Source organism: Scyliorhinus canicula, chromosome 10 (assembly GCF_902713615.1).
Source record: "Scyliorhinus canicula chromosome 10, sScyCan1.1, whole genome shotgun sequence".
NCBI classification, from domain to species: domain Eukaryota; kingdom Metazoa; phylum Chordata; class Chondrichthyes; order Carcharhiniformes; family Scyliorhinidae; genus Scyliorhinus; species Scyliorhinus canicula.
In genome coordinates this window covers 71,414,931-71,440,764 of record NC_052155.1, presented here as the reverse complement: position 1 = coordinate 71,440,764, position 25,834 = coordinate 71,414,931, and the positions used below count along the sequence as shown (strand labels likewise).

At 44.2% G+C, this 25,834-nt stretch overlaps 1 protein-coding gene across 1 annotated transcript in view; it reads left to right on the top strand.

The window, feature by feature from the left end:
- Window positions 1-53: 53 nt before the first annotated feature.
- LOC119972450 (charged multivesicular body protein 4b-like) overlaps window positions 54-25,834 on the top strand; it is a 32,699-nt gene continuing 6,918 nt past the window's right edge. The window contains exons 1-2 of the mRNA XM_038809163.1: window positions 54-418; window positions 24,048-24,225. Coding sequence (XP_038665091.1) covers window positions 205-418; window positions 24,048-24,225 — 392 coding nt within the window. The 5' untranslated portion in view covers window positions 54-204. The remainder of the gene's footprint in view (window positions 419-24,047; window positions 24,226-25,834) is intronic.

Below are 25,834 nucleotides of genomic sequence, written 5' to 3'. Positions count from 1 at the left end.
GGTTCCTTGTCTGTCGCGACGCCGCTCCACCCCCTAGCTGAGTGACAGCCGCTGTGCCGGAAGTGAGCCCTGGTCTCTTGCGGCACGGCTCCACCCCCTGGCTCAGTGACAGCTGCTGGGCCGGAAGTGAAGTCCAGTGTCTCTCCAGCCATTGCGCTTGCTGCCTGTGGTGTCCGGTCTGTGTGGAGGCGGCGGACGGTAGTTATGAACAAAGTTTTCCACTCCCTTAAGGGTGGACCGAGCTCGGGCTCGTCCCGGTTTCGCTCCCGCGCCAGGAAACAGGGCCCTACCCCCCAGGAGGCTCTCTGCCGACTTCGGGAGACCGAGGAAATGTTAACCAAGAAACAGGAATATCTGGAGAACCGGATCCAGAGAGAGCTGGACACTGCCCGAAGGAGCGGCACCAAGAACAAGAGAGGTAGGAGCTCAGGCCGCACACAACCCAGGGGCAGGAGGTGAACTGCCTCCTTTCCCCAGTGTACACAACCCGGGAGCAGGATGAGAACTGCCCCCTTTCCCCAGTGTACACAACCCGGGAGCAGGAGGAGCACTGCCCCCTTTCCCCATTACACAACCCGGGAGCAGGAGGAGCACTGCCCCCTTTCCCCAGTGTACACAACCCGGGAGCAGGAGGAGCACTGCCCCCTTTCCCCATTACACAACCCGGGAGCAGGAGGAGCACTGCCCCCTTTCCCCATTACACAACCCGGGAGCAGGAGAACTGCCCCCTTTCCCCATTACACAACCCGGGAGCAGGAGGAGAACTGCCCCCTTTCCCCATTACACAACCCGGGAGCAGGAGGAGAACTGCCCCCTTTCCCCATTACACAACCCGGGAGCAGGAGGAGAACTGCCCCCTTTCCCCAGTGTACACAACCCAGGGGGAGGAGAACTGCCCCCTTTCCCCAGTGTACACAACCCAGGGGCAGGAGAACTGCCCCCTTTCCCCAGTGTACACAACCTGGGAGCAGGAGGAGAACTGCCCCCCTTTCCCCAGTACACACTACCTTTCCCGGCTATGCACAACCCGGGGGCAGGTGGACAACTATTTTCCCCCTCTCTCGTTCATGCACTACCAAAGGGCTGGAAGGCAGCTAACTACCTACCATTCTTAACCCTGATTACACTGTAAGAAATACTTAACAATCCCATCCCTGGAATAAATCTTCAAATGTAACTGTCCGATCTCTGAATAGGTATGGTAGAATTGAACCCCTACTGTGCAAGAGGCCATTCGGCCCATCAAGTCTGCACCGACCCTCTGAAATGGCATTCTACCTAGGGTCACGCCCCTGTGACCCATCCTAACTTGCTACCACAGTGTCTTTAACCTGTATGCGGTGAACAAATGACTGCGAGTTGACTTTGTTTTAAATCAATAGTCTTTATTCACACACAAACTGTTAACATCAATCAATCACACTATCAGTCTAAGTTATACTACGAATGCTAAAGTGCAGTACCAAACTTTGTCTTAACTGACAAGTACCCAAATAGATATTGGCCTTTATCCATGAGCTGGTCTCTGTTGTCCTCAATGTTGGTCCTCGGTCTGGTCTGATGCTCTGGTCTTCCTTCTACTGGTGGTGTGATGGTCTTCCTCGTGGTGGCTGCTGCAGAGAGAGTTTCTAGGGTGGTGCAGCACCTTTTCCTTTTGGGGATTTTGTACCCTTTTGGTTGGTCCCTGGGTCATTGCCAATCAGTTGAAAAGGGTTCGATCGCCCTGATCGATTCGGTCCAATCAGGGGCTTCCACACCAATTTTGGGTGGGCCTTCAATGGCCATGCGTGTACATGTTAGCGGCTTTCCAAATAAAGAGTTTAGGTGGCGCTGTGTCTTGTAAACAAGCATGAAGTTCTAATGTTCCCGGGATGGCCTGGAAATGGCCTTTTTCCTGTGTATTGTGCGATATCTTGGCTGCTGCATGCTCTTCAGTGTTTATTTAAACTGCAGCCTGCTAGTTCTTATACTTGGCCAGTTCTCCCAGCATCCCCTGTCGCAAAACACTTGCTGGGGGATGTTTGGACCCCCTCGGGTGACTTACAGTCGCCCCTCCCAGGTTTCTACCTAACTGTCGGCAATACTGCACCTCATATTGTTACCCTGCCACTCCCAGGTGCCAGGAGATGCCAAGAGACTTGTGCACCATAGAAAACTGGCGCAACCCGCCATTCTTCACAGTAATGTTCCTACCATGCAATAGTAATGTCCAGTGTGCATCGCAGACCTGGCTTACTGAGCCGTCTTTAAGTTGGCCGTCCAGCAAAAGCTGGGTTGAAATGCCCCAGTATTCAGTGAGGATGATGATGGGACTTAATACGGTGATGTATGCAAAGTATTGTACAGCCCAAAATACAGCGAGCATGTGCCGTTCGCACACTGAGAAGCCCTGGTTGACTGGGTGTAGTACTTGGGAGGTGCATGCTACTGGACCTAATCTACCCTGTCGCTCCTGCAATAGTACTGCTGACAGCATATGGTCAGTGGCTGCTACCTCCAAGGCGTATGGCAGATCTGGGTTGAGGACTAGTAGGGCTGACGCTGTGTCGAGATGTTTTAAATCAGTTATTGCAGCTGTGTGCCGTGCAGTCCAGTTCCAGATGGTGTTTTTCGTTGGCAAGCCGGCCATCAGTAGAGCACGAGTGACAAATTGAACCATAGTTATCTCCTCGCCAAAGAATGAGGTGTCAAGGCCAAGGGATATTGAGAGTCCCGAGTGGGCGGAATGGTAACACAGTGGTTAGCACTGTTGCTTTATAACACCTGGGTCACGGTTCGATTCCCGGCTTTGGTAACGGTATGTTCGGAGTCTGCACATTCTCCCTGTGTCTGCGTGGGTTTCTTCTGGGTGCTCCGGTTTCCATCCACAAGTCCCGAAAGACGTGCTTGTTGGGTAAATTGGACATTCTGAATTCTCCGAACAAGTGCCGGAATGTGGTGACTAGGGGCTTTTCACAGCAACCTCATTGCAGTGTTAATGTAAGCCTACTTGTGACAGTAAAGATTATTATTATAAAACATGTGAATAACAGATAAAATGTAGCAACACAAGCACATTACAATGAGGTTTCCTAAAGGATGAGATCATCAGGTAAGAACCTATATTGACAGTGGAACATACCCCAATGATCAGGACCACAAATTTAAAATTAAGGAAGGTGAAACTGATTAACTCTACCAACAGTGTGAAGGAGAAGGTTTGGACTACCTTCAACTCCAAGAATGTATGCATTATTTTTTATAGATCTGTTCGCAAGAATAGGGCTGTTAACTAGCACTCCTTCTCCCTTCAATCCCCAAACCAATGAACCCCAAACCCCACTCAAATATGCACCAAATATGCTGGTGTACTTGCAAAACCAGTACACCAGCAAAAAATAAGTTTAGCTGCAGAGAATTAAGTCTAAGGGATGCAAACACCAAGTTTGTAGCCCAAGAATATTCAACGAAGAGCAAGAAGATTGTCTGCAATATTGCAGCGAGCAAGATAATTTGAATTTATTCCCTAAATTGAAATATCCAGAACTACAGCCTAAGATTGAATTGATCTGGGCAAACCTGGGATATACCTGGTGTACATTAAAGGCTATATAATTAAATCAGTTGTAAATAAATATATAAAATATATCTAATACAAAAATTAGCAATAAAGAGCAGCAAAGGCAGAATGGTAGGATAATTGAATAACTACTTAAATGAATTGGAGTAATAAAAATTGGACCACTAACCCAAAATCGAGTTAGGTATGGAGGTGGAGGAAGATGATACCAGAGACAAAGGGAAGTGCAATTTTATAATTATGCGCACTTAAATGTGGGTGAAAATTCAGACCAAATTATTATAGGGCCATTGGTTTGTATTTCTAGTTGCAGACTTAAACGTTGTGTTGTGAAGGGCTTGGGAGTTGGTCTCTTCCCTGTTTTTATGATTCCAAGTATTGTGTAGCAGCACATCCAAGATCTATACGAAAAGTAAAAAAGATATAAATATTTCCTACATTCAAACTACATTGTTTTTATTTTTTGTTTTGCTAGAGTGCAGACTTGAGGATGCATCAGAATGAATTTAATAATAGTTACGATTGAAGTATTTGTGGTGTGAATTTATAAAAAGGTGTGTATCTAAGTATGAAAGATACACCACTGAATTGTAGCAAGCCTAATAATTAGCCAGCATTCCAATTGCAAGTGAGTCTGTCATCACATTTGATTGTGTTTTCCATCTCCAAGCCACCTTGAGTTTTTATTTCCTGTCCACTGTAAATTGAACTGCACCTTCGTTCAACAGTGTTGTACAAAAACAAATTGGATAAATATAGCATTCTGGCCCAAGGTAGTCAGCTTCTGTTTAGCTCTCGACGCAGGTCTTGTTTTCTAAACTCTCAAATGGCAACTTCCAGGGGAGGACAACGGAAACAATTCAAAGACACTCTGCTCTGCTTGAAACATGAAAGCATTGACATTAATGACTGCCAATTGTTCAGAACGGTGAAAACTTAACCATCTAACTACATCACGCTTTGAGTCATAACATCTTTATGATAAGGCAGATGGTGGCAGGGAAAGAAAGTAAAGGAGGCAAATCCTGCATTCAAGATCCCACTAGCTCTGGGACGTCATTCTCCTGTGCCCCAAGATCAGCGGCTTGAGAATCGGCCTGCTCAGTTGCTTGAAGACCCATGGTAGAACTCATAACCCAGAGTAGACATCATCCTCAGATCAAAGGACAGCCAATTACTTTTATATTTAAAGATGTTTATGTAAGTGTAGCAGAAAATCAAATTAATAAAGACCATGCATACATTTAATGTATTCCTGCTGTCTGAACAGTTATAACTGATGAAGTGATTTTCTTAAAGATGCATGTCCAATTTAATTTGTCCTTACAATCTCTCTTAGCAAGATATACCAAACGTTATCTGTGATGAAGGTTTCAGAAGCTTGACCAACATTCAGTAAGTGGCAGGTTTGATCTAAACTCTGTTCCCCAATTTGCTCAAGCTAACATTTAGTTAGTTTCTTGATAGCAGCCAGATGTTGGATTGATAGCTTGTGGGATTTATATTCACATGTTAGTTCCCTTTCCTCATGCATCCTGATCCTCTGATTGCACTTTGTAGGTTTGTATTTCTAAGTGCGTGACTTCATATCTATATTGGGATTATAAATTTCAATCGTTTGGTGTCCTCATAGGTCTAAGTTCCTTATGTAGCTTTCCCCTATTTCCCACTATTAAGGGGAAAAAAGGAACTTCGTTTTGTAAACTGCCTTTCATTGCTTTAGAACTCTCAAAGCACTTCAGTGAAATGTGACAGCCAATTTTCACACTGTAAAATCTCTCGAGCACCAAGGAGATAAATAACTAAGGGTAGAAATCACAGAAGCATTGCCCACAAAATTCCAATTCTCATTGGATATGGGGATGGTGCAAGAAAGCTGGAGAATTGCAAATGTTAGAAACCCGGTTTAGAAAAGGGAGTGAGATAAACCAGGATACAGGCCAGTCAACCTAATGTTGGTGGTACGGAATCTTTTAGAGGCAAGAATCCAGGACAAAATTAATTGACATTTCTAGAACTTAATAAATAGAAGGCATCATGGGTTCGTTAAAGGTGAATTGTATTTGGCTAACTTGATTTGAGTTCTTTCAAGTAACGGTTGAATTAATGTGGTTGATGTTGCTTGTAAACTTCAAGGATGCATTTGACAAAGTACCAAAGACTTGTTAGCAAAATTAAAGCACATTGGATTAAAGTAACTGTTTGATTCTAGCTGCCACAAAGAGGACATCATTTTATTATGTATTTGTGGAAGGTTTTGTGTCCTTTAGTGAAAAACAGTATAGCGTTTAAAATGAGACCACCCTAGTTGTACTATAAATGTGGCGGGGGTGGGTGGTTGGGTGAAAGCAAACCTGAGTATAGTGTGCTTCAGGGAAACACCTGCAACATTTCTGCTGTTTTCTAGATAAATAATAATCCACCCTTTTTGTTAGGGTCACCCCTCTTGCCTTTTTTGGTGTTGACAAAGTGAATCCATTCCTGTGCATTCTGGCCATTAAACCAACGTGTAATGTCTCCCTCGTGAAACAAGAGGCGTTGGACTAAACACAAAATATAGATTATATCTGATGGCTGATGTTCCACTCTAGTTAGCTGTTTCAAATGCAGTGCATACAGTTTCCTCTGAATGATTGGTTGTTTTGTACAAATCAGTAAAGTCCAACAGGCAACCTGGTGTTGTAGGACTTCTTACTGTGCTCGCCCCAGTCCAACGCCGGCATCTCCACATCATACAAATCAATACGCAGTGACATTGAGCAAATCCCAATCTTGTCAAAACCTCTAAACATGCCCTCATGAAAGGCGGTGTCACAATGATGGCAAACAATCCAAAATCAATATCTTGTAATTCTATAAACAATTGTCATATTTATACAAATAACAATTAACTGATGCCATCAAGTGAGTGATGGTCTTTATTTTGTCAACCTGTGTTGAGACTGGATGGTGAAACTGAATTGTGAAATAATCCTGTTTAAAAGAAATCTTGTGTTTATATAGTACAGTACACAACTGTAGGACATCCCAAAGTGCTTTGCAGCCAATAAAGTATTCTAAAAGTGTAATCATTATTATAATTTGAGAATAGCAGTACCCACTTTTCACACTGCAAGTTCCCACAAACAGCAATGATAAACAGCTAATATGATTTGGGATGTTGATTGAGGGCTAAATATTGACCAGTACATATTGCCACTCTTTGAAATAGTGCCATGGGATCTTTTAAAGTATTAAGAGTCTTGCTTTAATGTTTCATCAAAATGAAGGTGTCTTCAATAATAATAATCTTTATTATTGTCACAAAGTAGGCTTACATTAACACAGCAGTGAAGTTACTATGAAAATCCCCTAGTCGCCACACTGTTCAGATACACTGAGGGAGAATTCAGAATGTCCAATTCACCTAACATGCACACTATTCGGGACTTGTGGGAGGAAGTCAAAACGTCCGGAGGAAACCCACGCAGACACAAGGAGAACATTCAGACAACAGATAGTGGCCCAAACCCGGGACCCTGGCGCTGGGAAGCAACAGTGCCAATTGCTACTGTGCCGCATGCAATGCAGCATTCCAACATTACTGCACGTGGAAATTAACTTTGATTTTGTGCTGGAGTGAGATTGGAACCCACAATCTTCTGATTCAGCAACAACTGCATCACTTTATATGGCTTTGTGTCAAATTTTAATTGATAACGCTCATATGAAATCCCTTTGGGTGGTTAATTGTGTTAAAGGTACTACATAAATCCAACATATTTCTGCAGGACACTTACATTTTTATGGTATGCAGTTTTTTAATATACCAATTAGCCATAATCCATAGGAGCACTATTAAAGCACGTGGAATTGCTAAGTTGGAGCAAAGTAGTTTCTTTTGAAATACAATTAACTAAATGATCTGACTATCTTTGATCTTATGAAAAATGTTGTAATTTTATATATTTCTTTAGGGTCAAATTAGCTATTTCTGTGAGAAATTTAGATTAACGTGGCATTTTGTGAATGCATATTGAGATTACGCTGCACCAAGGCAACTGTATTGTCAGGATCCCTAGTACACTGCAATTCTGTGGTCGTTAAAAATGCTGGGGACTTTCTTCCTCTTTCCTGGACAGTTTTGTATTAGAGTCAATGCAAGGTAAGCCAATGTGAGGTTGAATGGTATATGGATACAGTTCCATATTGGAATGGTGGCATTTAATATTAATCGGTAAACCTTCATTGATTTGCAGTTTGTTAATCATCATATATTTCACTTCTACCACAATTCATCTCATAAATTTCAGTTCTTTATTTATATCAATGACTTGGTGAAGCGACAGAATGTGTTTATGTATGTGTAAATATTCCACTCAAATTCTGGAAAATGAATCCAGTGTGAAAATGTTAAATATCCTTGGTGAGGTATCAGAATGCGCCCCATACAAAATAATTTTTCAGCATGGAATATATAGTATAATCATTTATAAGATTTTGCTATTCCACTATTCAATTATATTCTATTGGTCCTGCTTATTATAACTTCATCTCATTGGAAGAGTTTCAGTTACCTCTTATCTTCTAGAATTTGTTTTTGTTTCTGAAGCCCTCTTTGGTGTTATAAAATTCCACCGAATCCCAATAACAGAACACAAATATTGTTTCTGCATAAAATTAATTACAAATTATATTTTCTAACATTGTTTTCTTTACTCAAGGAGAAACTTGTTATTCAACAACAATTCTGTCATGACATGCGAGGTACCTTTGACAAGCGCATATGCCTGTCATGATCATTGTTCATCCCAGCTTGGTAATTTGTTGCATTATTGTTTGTGCTGAAAATCCAACTTTGCATCAATAGATTCTACTAAATGGGACCAACACTTAAGTGCTGTAGAAGAAGCAGTTCTGTATTTGTTGACGTATTCATACCTGTGCCCTCTCCAGTGCCTAGGCCCCTCACTGTCTGCAAGAGTGGATTCACAGAAGCTACCATTCAGCCCATCTGTCATTTTTATTCATTCATGGAATATGAGTCAGCATTTATTGCCTATCCTTAATTGTCCTCGAGAAGATGGGTGTAGGTACACCCACTGTGCTGTTAGGGGGGCAGTTTTAGGATTTTAACCAAGTGACAGTGAAGGAATGGTGACATAGTTTGAAATGTGTGGCTTGAAGGGGAACACGCAGCTTATGATGTTTGTATGTATCTGCTGCCCTTGTCCTTTTAAGTGAGAGAGGTCAAGAATTTGGAAGGTGGTGTGGAAGGAGCCTCATAAGTTGCTGCAGTGCATCTTGTAGATGGTGCACACTTATACCACTTCAGATTTATGAAGAGAGTGAATGTTTATGGTGGTGGATGGGGTGCCATCCCAAAACAGGCTGCTTTGTCCTGGATGGTGTCAAGCCTCAAGTGTTGTTGGAGCTTTACTCATCCAGGCGAGTTGGAGAGTATTGCATCATACGCCTGACTTGTGTCTTTTTGATGGTGGACAGGCTTTGGGGTGTCAGGCGGTGAGTTACCTGTCACTGAATTTCCAGCATCTGACCTCTTGTAGCCGCAGTAGAGTCAATGGGAACCTCAGGATATTGATGGTGAAGGGATTCAGTGTTGGTAATACCGTTGCGTGTCAAGTGGAGATGGCTAGATCCCCCCTTGTTGGAGATGGTCCTTACCTGGCACTTGTATAGTGTGAATGTTATTTGCCAATTATCAGCCCAAGCCTAAATGTTGTCCAGGTCTTGCTGCATTTGATAATAGATTGCTTTGGTATTTGAGAGGTTGTGAATGTTACTGAACATTGTGCAGCCATCAACAGTCATTAGTGAATCAGTTGAAGATGATTGGGTATAGGACACGACCTTGAGTTCCTGTTGTGCTGTCTTACTGCTGATTTTCCCCTGATTCCCATTTACTTCAATTTTGATAGGGTTACTTGATGCCACACAAGGTCAGATGTTGCCTTGATGTCAAGGCAGTCAATCCCACCTCAACTCTTGAGTTCATCACTTTTGTCCATGTTTGGATCAAGGCTGCAACGAACGCTTGAGCAGAGTCACCCTGGAGGAAGCCAAACTGTGTAGATTATTGCTGAGAAAAAGCTTCTTGACAGCATTATCAATGACAACCTTCCAACACTTTGCTAATGATGAACAGTAGACTGATGGTTTGGTAATTGGCCAAATTGGATTTGTCCTACTTTTGTGGACAGGACATAACCTGGCAATTTTCCACATTGGCAGGTAAATGTCAATGTAAATGCCAGAACTCGCCATATCTCTAGCCAAGATAGAACAGCTTGGCTAGAGATATGGCGAGTTCTGGAGCATAAATCTTCAGTACTGCAGTACTTTAGTACTGTCAGGGCTCGTTGCCTTGCTGTCTCCAGTGCTTTCAATCATTTCTGAATATCACATGGAGTAAATTGAATTGGTTGAAGATTGGTAATGCTGAGGACCCCGGGAAGAGATCGGGGTTGATCATTCACTTGGCACTCCTGTGGCTGAAGGTGATTGCAAATGCCTCACCTTTTACACTGATTTGCTGGGCTCTTCCATCATTGAGGATTGATTTATTTCTGGAGCCTCTCCCACTGGTTAGTCGTTCAATTGGGGGATGGTCATGTACCAGAATGCATGACATTTACCAATGCAAATCTTCAATGAACAGCTCGAGTCTGGGTGTCCACTCATGTTGTTCAAAGGAAACACTACATGGATACTTTGATGGCTTTGCTTAAGAGTTTTGATATCAATCCTGAGTCCTGGGAGACGTTCACCTGACATAACAAATTTAAAAAAAAAGTGTGGCCTCCTTTGAAAACAAACACGTATCAGACAGAGAGAAAATGTAAGGAGAAGAAATCCCAAGCCAACAACTTGTTTAAAACTCACTCGTCTGCGGTGTCTTGTCCTGTTTGCAACAGAACAAACCTGCCCAAACCCAACCAAACACTCCAGATGATGGAGATAGTCATCTTCACTTTGAAGGACGAATAAAAAGAAATAGAACATAGAATTCCTACAGTGCAGAAGGAAGCACTTCGGCCCATCGAGTCTGCTTTGACCCTCTGAAAGAGCACCCTACCTAGGCCCACTCTTCCAGCCTATCCCCGTAACCCCACCTAAACTGCACATCTTTGGACTGTGGGAGAAAACAGGAGCATTCGGAGAAAAACCCCACAACCACCCAAGGCCGGAATTGAACACCGGGTCCCTGAGCACTCTGCTAACCACTGTGCTGCCATATGATTGTTTCTCCACCGTCATTTGTGACTGGATGAAATGAAAAATGAAATGAAAATCGCTTATTGTCACAAGTAGGCTTCAAATGAAGTTACTGTAAAAAGCTCCTAGTCGCCACATTCCAGCGCCTGTTTGGGGAGGCTGGCACGGGAATTGAACCGTGCTGCTAGCCTGCCTTGGTCTGCTTTCAAAGTCAGCGATTTAACCCTGTGCTAAACAGCCAATACTCTGATTTATTGGTCATGGACTCATTCAGTTCTGTCTAGCATTTTGCTTTCATTGTTCAGCATGCATGTAGTCCTGTGTTGTAGCTTCACTGGGCTGACATGTGACTTTAGATAAGCTTAGTTCTGCTCCTGGCAGTGGCCTCACATAGAGTAACCTAGTAGGTCCCACTCTTTCCTTCAGAACCAAAGGTAGCGGGCTTCTCCACATTTAATAGGAAAACATCTCTGCTCATGCAGTACGAGATGTCGTACAAACGACAGTGGATTGTCAACAAAGGTGGTGTTGAGGTAAATTAGGTGATAGTGTATACGTGGATGAGTTTTCAGATGATGTTACCGAGTAGCGTCATATAGAGAAGAAATAGAGGCCAAGGGTGGGCTGGTGTGGAACTGACTGGAATGCTGCTCATCCATTGGTAAGAACTGAGCTAATTGGCGGTAAATTAATGGTGTCAGTAGAAGCCATGGATAACAACATACCCTCGATGCCTTACTGTGGATACCCGGGGGTCTCAGACCATGGTTAAAGACCTCTGTTGCAGAACAGGCAAGCTAGCATAATTATCGTAAGGGAGTGAACTTTACAAGAGAATGTAATGATGACTTATTTCAAATAGGTGGAAATAATCTTTTTGAAATATGCAAGGTTATGTAGCAGTAACATTTTAGAGGGGACCTCCGTTGGAATTGCATTAAAGGGTCTTACCACTTGAGATAATTCCTATTAAAATTAATACTTTGTTTTTTTAAGAAGCTATCCATGCAAACCTCATGCTTAGGAAACAAATGCAACAACAATTGTTACATTCTACGTTTGGCTGTTATAGTAGGAATTGAACATTCCTAGTATGTTTGAATGTGTGGTTTATTTTCTTACTGGCGCATTTTAAGAGCTGTTTCTCGGCTCTTAAAGGCTATCCTTGATTTGTCCCTGCTATTAAAAATTACAACATGCGATATTGTGCATGGTTTAAAGCTAAGTAATTTTCTATCCCAAAATTAAAAACTAATAGAGAATAAGATTTAAATGGAACAAAATTGTTAAATCAATTAAGTTTTTAAATGATTGTATTTGAATGATTTTTTTTATTTAGGCTTTACTTAGTGCCTTTTTAACCATATTATGTAAGATATATAGCTTGCGAAAATTACACTCTGTGAGCAAACCTATTCATAGAATCCCTAAAGTACAGAAGGAGGCTATTCGGTCCATCGAGTCTGCACCAACCCTCCGAGAGAGCACTCTCTACCTCAGCTCCCTCTCCCACCCTTTCCCCATATGCCCACGCTTTGATCATGGCCAGTCCATCTAACCTGCACATCTTTGGACTGTGGGAGCAAACCAGAGCACCTGGAGGAACCTCTCGCAGACAGAAGAACATGCAAACTCCACATAGTCATCCAAGGCTGGAATCAAACCCGGATCGCACACACTGTGAGTCAGCAGCACTAGCCACCATGCCAGACCCTATTGTGTGATGCTAAATATTTGAATGAAATTAATATTTTGAGGCTGGTTTAGCACAGGGCCAAATTGCTGGCTTTAAAAGCAGACCAAGACAGGTCAGCAGCACGGGTTCAATTCCCGTACCAGCCTCTCCGAACAGGTGCTGGAATGTGGCGACTAGGGGCTTTTCACAGTAACTTCATTTGAAGCCTACTTGTGACAATAAGCGATTTTCATTTCATTTTCATTCATTTCAATATTGCACGTTTCAAAGAATATTCTAATTTTGAACAGGCATTGAACTCCTATTCATAGAATCATACAATTTAGAGTGCAGAAGGGGGTCATGCAGTCCATCAGGTCTGCACCACTCCTTAGAAAGAACACCCTACTTAAGCCCTTGCCTCCACCGTATCCCTGTAAACTAGTGACCCCACCTAACCTTTTTGACACTAAGGGGCAATTTAGCATGACCAATCCACCTAACCTGCACATCTTTGGGCTGTGGGAGGAAACCGGAGCACCCGGAGGAAACGCACGCAGACACGGGGAGAAAGTGCAAACTCCACACAGACAGTGGCCCAAGCCGGGAATCAAACCCGGGTCCCTGGAGCTGTGAGGCAGCAGTGCTAACCACTGTGTCACCGTGCCGCCCAGGGTCAATGGTTGTTGATTTCATAATTTGATTTTATAAATTAATTTGTTAATTGATAAATGTGTGAGAGGAAGGAGAGACGGCACTCAGACATTTTTGTTTTAATGCATGGCTTCCCTCTGATCTTATTTTGCATGTTTTAATTGGGTACATATGTTTCTCTTGACAGATCATCTGGAGTTTATTCACTTTCTTCATACTTGCCGAAGGAGCACCTCCAAATCTTTCAATCTTCTCTGGCCTGAACTGTGATAAATGCTACGCATACCTGTACTGCTTCTCTCTGTTAGATCATCTTGCCACCTGTAAGTCTTATTTGGTGAATGGTTTAATCGCTGGGGCTGTTCTTTTCCCTTTCCTAAAAACCTCCTTTCTGTTTCTAAATATGATGAATGGCCTGTAGAATAATAAGCCAGAATTTTGCTCAGACTGATTTTGATTCCACAATCTTTAAGGATTTTTGGAAATGGTGGATGACATTTGAATGTTAGAGCAAACAAAACTTCTTGTCGTTTAATGAAGAACTTTGAAGTTGTATATATTTCTGGCTGCATTTCAATATATTTTCTCCTTTTTGTCTCCCTAGATTTTGCAACAACTGTAGGTCAAATATTTTGAGAGGCATTGTTTTCACAGACCGTATATAATGATATTGCTGCTTAGCTGGCTTAGAACACCATGTCTTGATTTCCATTTTTTCTCTTGGGAAGAATTTTCTGCTTAGTAACTCCCCAAAGGCCGAAAGCCTGGGTTGGGCTCATCTTTTTTTTAAAAAATAATTTTTATTAAGGTTTTCACAAAATATAAACAACAAAACAATATTAACAAAACAACCATGGTAAAAACCCAAGAACAACAACCACCCAACTACAAAAGCAACTACTAAAACAAGAAAAGCAAACAACAAAAAGGAAAGAGATAACACCCACCACATCCAACAAACCCATGTACACAATTCTCCCTTCCACCGAACCGAATCCCCCCCCCCCCCCCCCCCCCCCCCCGGTTGCTGCTGCTGCCGGCCTATTTCCCTACCGTTCCGCCAGGAAGTCAAGGAAAGGCTGCCACCGCCTAAAGAACCCCTGTACTGATCCCCTCAGGGCAAATTTCACCTTCTCCAATTTGATGAACCCCGCCACATCATTGATCCAGGCCTCCACGCTTCGGGGCCTCGCATCCTTCCATTGAAGCAAGATCCTCTGCCGGCCGGGCTACTGGGGATGCACAAGTCAGAACACCGGCCTCTTTCGCCTCCTGCACTCCCGGCTCCACTGCAACCCCAAAATTGCGAGTCCCCAGCCTGGCTTGACCCTGGATCCTACCACCCTCGACACCGTCTTTGCTACCCCCTTCCAAAACTCCCCCAGCGCTGGGCACGCCCAAAACATATGGGCGCGGTTCGCTGGGCTCCCCGAGCACCTAGCACACCTGTCCTCGCCCCCGAAAAACCTACTCATCCTCGTCCCAGTCATGTGGGCCCTGTGCAGCACCCTGAACTGTATGAGGCTAAGCCTTGCACAGGAAGAGGAGAAATTCACCCTTTCCACGGCATCTGCCCACGTCCCCTCCTCAATCTCCTCACCCAGCTCCTCTTCCCATTTACCCTTCAGCTCCTCCACCGAGGCCTCGTCTACCTCCTGCATTATGCGGTATACGTCCGAAATCCTCCCTCCACCTCCCCCTTATGCCGTCTCCATTGCCCCCAAACTTTGAGAGTAGCCGCCACCACCGGGCCCGTGGTATACCTCGTTGGAGGGAGCGGCAACGGCGCCGGTACCAGCGTCTCCAGGCTCGTGTCCACACAGGACGCCATCTCCATCCTCTTCCATGCTGCCCCTTCTCCTTGGCAGCCCAATAGTACCCACAGAGGTTGGGCAGCGCCAGCCCCCCCTATCCCTGCCCCGCTCCAAGAACACCCTTCTCACCCTTGGAGTCCCATGCGCCCATACAAATCCCGTAATACTCCTGTTAACTCTCCTAAAAAAGGCCTTTGGGATAAGGATGGGAAGGCACTGGAACAGGAACAAAAACCTCGGGAGCACCGTCATCTTGACGGACCGCACCCTACCCGCCAGCGACAGCGGTAACATATCCCACCTTTTGAACTCCTCCTCCATTTGCCCCACCAACCTTGTGAGGATGAGCTTATGCAGGGCCCCCCAGCTCCTAGCCACCTGGACTCCCAGGTACCTAAAGCTCCTCCCTGCCTGCTTCAGTGGGAGCCTACCAAGCCCCTCCTCCTGATCCCCCGGGTGCACCACGAACAGCTCGCTCTTACCCATGTTGAGCTTATACCCAGAAAAGCCCCCAAATTCGCTGAGAATCCTCATCACCTCCGGCATTACCCCCACAGGGTCCGCCACATACAGCAACAGGTCGTCCGCATAAAGCGACACTCAATGCTCCTCCCCACCCCGCACCAGGCCCCTCCAGTTCCCCGACTCCCTCAACGCCATGGCCAGGGGCTCAATTGCCAACACAAAGAGCAAGGGGGACAGGGGACACCCCTGTCTCGTCCCCCGGTGCAGCCGAAAGTACTCCGCCCTCCTCCTATTTGTGGCTACACTCGCCATCGGGGCCTCAAAGCAACCTCACCCAACGGACAAACCCCTCCACAAACCCAAACCTTTCCAACACCTCCCACATATACCCCCACTCAACCCTATCAAAGGCCTTCTCCGTGTCTATTGCCACCACTATCTCCGCCTCCCCTTCCACAGCCGGCATAATGACATTCAGAAGCCTTCGTATGTTGGTATTCAACTGCTTTCCCTTTACAAACCCCGTCTGGTCCTCGTGAATGACCCCCGGCACACAATCCTCTATTCTTGTAGCTAAGATCTTTTCCAACAGCTTGGCGTCTACATTTAGCAGCGAGATCGGCCTATATGATCCACACTGCAGAGGGTCCTTATCCCGCTTAAGGATCAAGGAAATCAGCGCCCGTGACATAGTTGGGGGCAAAGCCCCCCCTCCCTTGCCTCGTTAAAGGTCCGAACCAACAGGGGGCCCAACAGGTCCGCATACATTTTATAAAATTCAGCCGGAAACCCATCCGTCCCCGGCGCCTTCCCTGACTGCATGCTCCCTATCCCTTTAACCAGCTCCTCCAGCTCAATCGGCGCCCCCAGTCACTCCACCTGCCCCGCCTCCACCTTCAGAAATCGCAGCTTGTCCAAGAAGCGCCCCATTTCCCCCCCCCCCTCCACTGGGGGTTCAGACCGGCACAATTCCCCATAAAAGTCCCTAAAGACCCCATTAACGTCTACCCCACTCCGCACCATCTTCCCATCTCTATCCTTCACTCCCCCAATCTCCCTGGCCACGTCTCGCTTTTGGAGCAGGTGTGCCAGCATCCTATTCGCCTTCTCCCCGTATTCATACACCGTGCTTTCCTCCACTGAGCTTCCGCCTTTCTGGTCAGTAGATCGAACCTGGCCTGAAGGCTACGCCGCTCACCCAGCAATCCCTCCTCCGGAGCCTCCGTGTATCTCCTGTCCACCCTCACCATGGGTTGGGCACATCTTAAGAGAAATGGACTTGTAGAGAGAAATTATTGGGGGGGGGGGAAGATTTCAAGAAAAAAGTTGGAGAGGCAGAAAGAGAATATTAGCGTTGGATGATTGGAAAATTGAAGGAAGTTATTGGCAAATGAAAAGAATAGCACCCAATAGAGAGTTATGGAAAGACTACTTACTATGAGCCAAGGAGCCAAAACACACATGATGATGATCTCCCAAGAGTTTAGATAATTTTGGATATAAACTTGAAATTTAAAAACGACCATCTTTATGAATTGATGGTCAAATAATTTGCATTTTTGTAATTAAAATTTCAACGAAACTTTGAGTAAATGATATATCTGGTACACAATGTTCTGAAACAAGCCAAACAAAAGCTACGTAATGTCATTCATTACTTTGCTAATTTTATTTTGAGAAAACACCATCAGAAGTCAATTGTAAGTTACAAGTTTTATATTTAAGTGAGATAATGTTTCATTACCATGTACTGTGTTTTTTTTTGGCGTCTCGGAATATTCAATATTGTTTCCCAATGTTCTTACATTTTAATAAACCTAAAATGTACCATATTTCTGAGGTGCACACAAAACACTGCACCATCTGCAGTTGTGCAAGCACTGTAATGTGCTACCAAGAATCCAAGCTAATTACATCACACTAAATTGAAGTGTTATTCACTGTTGTGCAGTAATTTCAAGCAAGATTTTGGCAACATCTATCTTTCACGCTTGGCAATCATTTATGATTTTGAAGAAAAGTTTACCTTTACATCAGTGATATAATTTTGTTTTCTTTCAGTTGCTTCGGTGATTTTTGTTTAGGGCAGCAGTTTTGAAGTAATTCCTTTCTCCAGGAAGGAGAACAGTGACTACTTGTCATTCTGTTTCCTGATGTGTTCTGGATTCTTTCGGTTGCTTTTGCTTTTCTCAGGAGTTGATTTTTTTTCCCTGTTGTGCTACAACTGTCTATTTCTGCTAGTATAACAATTTTTGCCAGATCAAATGTCTGGGGTAAGCAGAAGTGCAAGGAAGATGTCAGGAAAATAAGAATATCTGAAATAGGGGCATTTGGCCTCTCGAGCCTGCTCAGCCATTCAATAAGATCATGGCTCATCTGTTTATTTTTAGAATTCCACATTCCCATCTGTCCTGTTAACCTTTGATTTGCTTGTCCAACAAGAATTTATTTACCTCCACCTTAAAAATATCCAATGGCCCCCATCTCCACTGCCTTCTAAACATCCTTTCTATTCCACCTTGTCAAGACCGCTCAGAATCTTTTCTACTCCATTTAAGCCACTCCTCACCCATCGACTCTCCAGTGGGAACACGTCCAGCTTGTCTAACCTTCCCTCAGAAGATAATCCGCTCATTCCGGGTATCAAACTAGTAAACCTCTGAACCACCCCCAACACATTTACTCCCTTCGATAAATAAGGAGACTAAAACTACACATAATATTTGAGATCTGGTCTCATCAATGCCCTGTATAACTGACGCATAACATTCTTACTTGTATGTCCAAATCCTCTCGTAATAAAGGGGTGGCCACGATAAATTGCCCTCAAGTGTTCAAAAGGTTAGTTGGAGTTATTGGGTTACAGGAATAGGATGGGTTGTGGGCCTAGGTAGGGTGTTCTTTGAGAAGGTCAGTGCAGACCTGATGGGCCGAATGGCCCCCTGCATTATCGTAACTCTGATTCTATTCCGTTAGCCTTCTTCACACTTGTACCTGCATGTTAATCTTTTTGTGGCTCATGCACAAATAATAATAATTTATTGTCACAAGTAGGCTTACGTTAACACTGCAATGAAGTTACTGTGAAAAGCCCCTGGTCGTCATATCCCGATGCCTGTTCAGGTACACAGAGGGAGAATTTAGAATTCTCAGCTGGTAAGGGAATTGAACCCGCACTGCTGGCCTTGTTCTGCATCACAAACCAGCGGTCCAGTCCACTGAGGGGAATTTTAGAAATTAACCAACACATCTACTACCTTGTTAGCCACCTCTGTTAAGACCCAAGGATGAAGTCCATCAGGACCTGGAGACTTGTCAGCCCACACCCCTGTCAGTTTGCTCAATAACTCTTCCCTATTGATTGCAATTTTAACTAGGTCTTCTCTCCATTTAACCTTCTGATGTACAGCTATTACTGAAATGCTTCTTGTATCCTCATTGGAATTTAGAAGAGTGAGCGGATCTCATAGAAACTTACAAAATTCTAACATGCTTAGACTTGGTAGATTCAGAAAGAATGTTCCCAATAGCGGAGGAGCCCAGAACTAGGGGTCATATTTTCAGGATAAGGGGCAAACCTTTTAGGACTGAGGTGAGGAGAAATTTCTTCACCAGACAGTGGTGAATCATGGAATTCGCTACCACAGAAAGTAGTTGAGGCGAAAACATTCTGTAATTTCAAGATGGGAGTAGATATAGCTCTTGGGGGCTAAAGGGATCGAGAGATATGAGGGGAAAGGCGGGACCAGGGTATTGAACTTGATGATCAGTCATGATCATAATGAATGGCGGAGCAGGCTTGAAGGGCTGAATGGCCTCCTCCAGCTTCCATTTTCTATGTTTCTATAGAGAAGGCAGAGCAAAATATTTGTTCATATACTCCACCACTTCCTTATTGTTAAAAAATGTTTTTATTCTCCATTTTCACCTTTTCCTTCAAAATTTACACCCCACCCACAGACAGTAAACGGTAACAAATACAAAATCAATCCCCTTAACAATAACAACGATCCCATCCTCCCACCACCCCAAACAACGGCCCACCTGTCAATATATGCATCCAATAAAACAAACCCTCCCACGGTGGAAACTAAAAACAAAGGAGAAAAAGAAAAAGGAGCCCGGGACTGCCCATGGTCACCATAGAGTCCACTACCGCCCCCCCACAACACACTCAACGCCATCCAACCTCTGAAAGAGTACCATGCAGGATACCCAAGAGTTGTAAACACCCCCCCCCCCCCCCCCCCCCCCACCTCTCCAACTCCTCCCGTCCACTGCTTCTTGTAAAACACCTTCCCCCAACTTTCCACCCCAGCTAGACCACTCGGACCATGTTCTGCCCGGCTCCGATGGCCGCAGTCCCTCCCCCCACCTCACTCCTGTTCACTGGCCGACTTCAACCGGCCAGCGTGGAGGCCCCCGCCCGGGTCCCTTTCCCCCTTGCCCGGCCCTAGGAAATCCCCTTTTGGCACACAAACCCCGCATATCCACCTACACCCCAAAGAGCCCTCACTTCGAGTGAAAGTCCCATCACTTCCCTTGTCCAAACATATACAACATTGGCTCCTTTAGCCCATACACGCGCACGCAGTGAAACAAAAAAGAAGAAAATACAGTCATGAGGTTACATCGGCATATGGCCATTTCTCAATTTCTAAGTTCTGCCACAGTCCTTCTGCCTTTGCAAACTCCTCCGCTGTTCCAAAATAAAAGTCCCTGGACTTGTAAGTCACCCTCAGCTTCGCTGGATATACAATGCCACACTGCACCTTGCTAATATGCAGTGTCCTCTTCACCCAGTTGAAAGCAGCCCACCTCCTCGCCAGATCCACCGTAAAGTCCTGGTATACACGTATACCAGCTCCAGCCCACTGCACCACCCGCTTCTGCTTGGCCCAGCACAGGGCCTTCTCCTTCACACTGTACCTACGGAAGCACAGAATCACTACCCTTGGCGGCTCACTCGCCTTTGGTACAGGCCTCCACGACCGATGAGCCCGATCCAGTTCATATCGGGAGGGATCCTCCCCCTCCCCCAATAGTTCCGCCAGCATCGCGGCAAAATACTCAGTCGGCCTCGGCCCTTCAACTCCTTCGGGCAGCCCCACAATCCTCAAATTCTGTCGCCTGGATCTGTTTCCCAGGTCTTCCATTTTTCCTCGCAGATCCTTGTTAATGTCCATCACCTTCCGCATCTCCTTCCCCATCGAGGTAAGTTGATCACCGTGCTGCAATAATGTCTCCTCCACCTCCTTCAGCGCCTCCCCTTGTTCCCGCATCTCCGCCACTGCGCTCGCCACTGCCGTCGTCACCGGGGAAATCACCCTCCACCAGCACACTCAAACCCTCCCTCATCTCCTTCCTCATTGTTTCCATGTATTTTGTAAACTGCCTTTCGAATTCCGCAGCCATCACCTTAGTTATTTCTTCATCCGTAAGCAATGCGGCCTCCCCTGATGCTCCAGCCTCCATTTTGCTTGGTGACCCCGCGGTGACCTTTCCACTTCCCGATGGACCTTCAGGTTTTTTTATGGCCGTTTTTTTGCTCACCCTCGACATTTTCCTTTACTGTGCCTTCACTGTGCCTCCTCTGTGCCTTCTCCCTGCTTTTGCCGCCTCCGTGGACCCTGGGACCGGGCTTAAAGCCCCGAAAATGCCGTTCCTGAACGGGAGCCCTCCATTGCGCGGCTACCTCCCGCCCGCCGTCACCGGAAGTCCCCCACCACTTCCCTATTATCTAATTTTGACTTCCATTGTTACTCTCCAAAGGACCAACATTCAATTGACTCATTTCCTTTTTAAATACCTGTAGAAACTCTTACCATCTGTTTTTACATTTCTAGCTAGCTTCCTCTCAAACTCTAATTTCTTTCTCCTTATTAATCTTTTAGCCATTCTCTGTGCTCTTTATATTCTGACCTGTCAGCTGACCTGTCACTCATCTTTGCGCAGTAATATACTTTTTCCTTAAGTTTGCTGTTTGCCTGAACTTATTTAGTTAACCATGGATGGTGGGTCCTCCCTGCCCTGGAAAGTGACCCATAATTTGGCTGGGTACAGCATCCCAAACGTCACCCCAAGTTTGAACAGGGCTGCCTTTGCTCTGTTAAATTCTGCCCGGCGCTTGGCGAGGTCTGCCCCAATGTCCTGGCATATCCAAATCTGGTGTCCCTCCTAGTTGTAGCCTTTTTCTGCCTGGCCCAGTGCGGGATTCTTTCCTGGTTCTGGTACCAGTGCATCTTGGTGATTATGGCGCTCGGCTGCTCCCCTGCCCTGGATTTTGGCCAGAGTGACCTGTGGGATCTGTCTATCTCTGGCGGGTTGGGGAAGCTGTCCCTTCCTACCAGGTTTCCCAGCATCCGAGCCATGTAGTCTATGGGATTCCTGCCTTCCCTCTGGTTCCCTCCAGAAATCCCACTAACCTCTGATTTTGGTGCCGCGACCGGTTCTGCTGGTCTTCTATGATCTCCTGTGTCGCCACCAATCTCGGTATCTCCATCACCATCTCCGGGACGGCGATCCAGTCGCTCTGGTCTGTTGTGGCCTTTTCCAGCTCTTTGATGTTCCCCATGGCCTCTAGCTGCCCCTCTGCCTTTTCCACGGCCACCTGCATGGCGGCCAAAGCCTTCGCAACCACCACCTTGACCGTGAGAGGGAGCTTTGTGTGCAGCTTGTTGGTCTCTCCCTTTCGGGTGTGGTTGGAGTTTCTTCACCACGTGTGTCCACTATCTCATTCGCTTGGTTCTCCTGACATCTGCTGTATTTTGCCTCTTCGGACTCCAGTTAATGCCAAAACAGAAAGCAAAGACAATGCTGGACTCTGTCTAGTATTTTTGTGCATTGGTAAGTTTATGCAATTGCAAATAGTAACATTTTTCACTTTGGAAATGGTAAATGGGAGATTCTATTATTATGAAGGAACAAAAATATGTTTATAGATTTCAAGTTAAAATATTTAATATAATACAATCGTGTGCATTTGTGCTGCCATATCTATCTAAGGAAGGAAAACCTTTACCTTATGTATTGTGTTGATTTTTAAAAAATGTTACTAGGTGATTGCATCGCCGAATCTGGAGGTTAGTGAGAATGTAAAAGGAGCGCCCAAAAACTAAAATGTAGAGCCTGGGCGGCGCAGTGGTTAGCACTGCTGCTTTAGAACTCTGAGGACCCAGTTTCGATCCCGGCTCTGGTCACTGTACGTATGGAGTTTGCATATTTTCCCCATGACTGCGAGGGTCTCACCCCCACAACCCAAAAAGATGTGCGGGGTAGGTGAATTGGCCACACTAAAGTGCCCCTTATTTAGAAAGAAAAAGAATTGGATACTCTAAATCTAACGGAAAAGCAGTGCCTGAAAATCAAGGTATTACCCTTGAGATAATTTCAAGATGCCTCGGAAAATAAAATTCTGACCCCTGTACGGATAAATCATGAGCACAGGAAAAGTAAAGGGTTGTAAAATGTTCAAATTTTTCCAATGGACTTCTGAAATTTAAAAAGAGCTTAGACCGCCACTGATATTTTTTCAACTGATACTGAAATTTTTATCCACAGCAGAAAAGTTCAACAATATGTTTGAATTTTTTTTTCCCATCTAACTTTACTGGTTTATGAACTTCGATTTTCAAGTTATTATAAGCATATACATAATATACACTCGCATAAAGACATATGAAAACAATGTTATCAAGGTTTCTTTGGGGAAAAAAATTGATTGTGACATTGTCACATAGTTGGAGGCAGCAGTAAACATCTTATCTCTCTTTCTCCTTATGACTGTGTATCTGTTTTGTGTCTCACTCATTGTTTTGCCTACTTTGTTTATGCCACATAATTATGGAAGTCTAAAACTTAGTTCAAAAAGCATTTTACTTAATGTCTTAATGATATGGCTCTTCGAGACCTACTTTGAAAGATAGGACTTGCCAGTAAGCTCTCTAGTCGTGTAAATCACAAAATTTTTAAACTGTAAATCCAATTTATTGCTTCTAATAGAATTGATTGTTATTTTATATTTGGCTTGTTGGATCAGGGTATAAATGCTTTTATAAATTTTTATGCTCCATCTTTTCTGTGGCACTTGCAAAATGCTAGATATGGGTGGAGGTTGATTTGCTAACTGTCATCTTCATCTTCAGCCTACCCTTTGCAGAATGGCTTAACAAGGTCTCTGACCTCGGGCATTAGTCTTTATTGTTTTGCCCTACCAGCGCAATGTTGTATTGGTAGGATCCCCACCCAAGTGCCAACTTGTGCCCCTTCATCATGGAATGTCCCATAACGTTGCTAGCACCTCCTGTTGTAGAGAATGCAGTAGCTAAAGTTAAATATTCATTAATATTTATATTAAAGCAAGTTGTTTCAGAGTATCTAATAAAAAGATAAAGGGCTGTTCCTCAATCTTGTTTCTGATTATTGCAGTTATTTATAATCTAAATAGCCATGGTCCAATGTGCATGTACCTCATCCATCTGAGACCATGCTTTCTGCTCATCCATATCTAAATTTGCAGTTGTTTTTTTGCACGTTACATTGAGTCATCTTATTTTTGTAGTTTTTCTTGATGATCATTATGTGATGGATATTATGAAAATCTGATATGCAAGTTATACTCCATTGAATTGGACTATATTCATACTTATATTATTTCTCTTCCCAGTCGCCCTACAAGCACTCAAACGAAAGAAGAGATTTGAAAAGCAGTTAACACAGATTGATGGTACTCTCTCTACAATTGAATTCCAGCGAGAAGCATTAGAAAATGCAAACACAAATACGGAAGTATTGAAATCTATGGGCTATGCTGCAAAGGCCATAAAATCTGTTCATGAACACATGTAAGTGATTTATTGTCACCAAATATTAATGAGTTTATTTGCAAATCAGCAATCATTGGGCTGTATTTTTCTGAAAAAGTAAGTGAAAGACGTACGCCATTAATGTGCAAATCGTCCAACAATTTGCAGCGAGGATGAAATAACCATGACTTGCAATTCGCTACAAATTGCTGCTGATTTGCACATAATTGCTGCCAATCAACTTCTTGGTCAGAAAGTAGAGTGGGAGACTGATTCCTTTAGGTTGTGAATTATTTTAGTTGGTTTAAAAATGTCTAATTTTATTTTTCGCTCTTTTGTTTCTCTTTCTGCCTCGTAATCCAGTTTTTCTTTCTTTTGTTTCACTTCATATAACTGATTTAACATTGAATTCACACACTCTAATTCATCCTCCTCAGTCCTTTCCCTGTTTATTTCTCCATCCTTTAATCTCATTCAAGGCGATACGTTGTTTATCCCGCGAGTTCACCAGAGTTCCAGATTCCCTGGTTCCCTTGCTATGGCATTGCAGATCCAGCAGCTTTGTGGGCAAAAGATTTTAAGACCTAAAAATGCCAAGTCTAATTAACAAAGCCCACCTCGAAATGCTGCGTTCCAGCAAAGTCTGGCCCATTATATTTGATATTATTTATATTGTATTCGGCTTATTATGACAATTGTGGATTATTTCTGTGGATGTATCTGAATTCTGAAATTATAATATAGTTATCTAACACAGGTTCAAGACAGATGTTACTGTAGCAGCTTGAGGATGACAATCCTGAACCATAATCTTGTTGTAGCACCTCAGTGTTTGTACCCACAGTCATTGGCATAAAATAACTGGTGAGCGGGCCCTGGCACGGACGTTCATCATCACCAGCCTGTTATTTTTGTACCTGAATGTTGAAGGCCCAAGGTATAACCAATTTGTGGATTAGGCCTTAACTACAGACACCTGCTTGCATACCCAGGCAGCTCATTGGTGAAAATGTTTTGCATTTGGGGTTGCGGTTTTACCCAAGAGTGTCAATGAACTGAGACTGGGTCGGCACTCAGGAGTTTGACGAGTGGTTGGAGAGGTTAGGGTTGTATCTACTAGAGTTTAGAAGAATAAGAGGTGATTTGATCGAAACCATTAAGATTCTGAGGCGTAGTGATATGGTGGATGAGGATATTTCCTCTTGTCAGAGAATCTGGAACTAGGAGTCATTGTTTTAAAATGAGGGGCATTTATTTAAGACAGAGTGAGCACTTGGCACGTCAGAAGATTCAAGGCTATGGACCAAGTGCTGGCAAATGGGATTAGGTAGGTAAGTCATGTATTTTTCGTGTTGGTGCAGATTCGATGGACTGAAGGGCCTCTTCTGTTCTGTATTTTTCTGTGATTCTGCAAGAATGTTTTTCTGGGGGTCGTGAGTTTCTGGAACTCATCCTCAAAAGTTATTGGAAGCAAAATATTTGAATATTTTTAAAGCAGAGCTGGATGGATTCTTGATTAACAAGGGGGTTAAAGGTTTTCAGGGGTAGTAGAAATGTGGAGTTGAGTTTACAATCAGATCAGCCATGATCTTATTGAATGGTGGAGCAGGCTTGAGTGGTCGAGTGGCCTACTCCTTCTAATGCATAT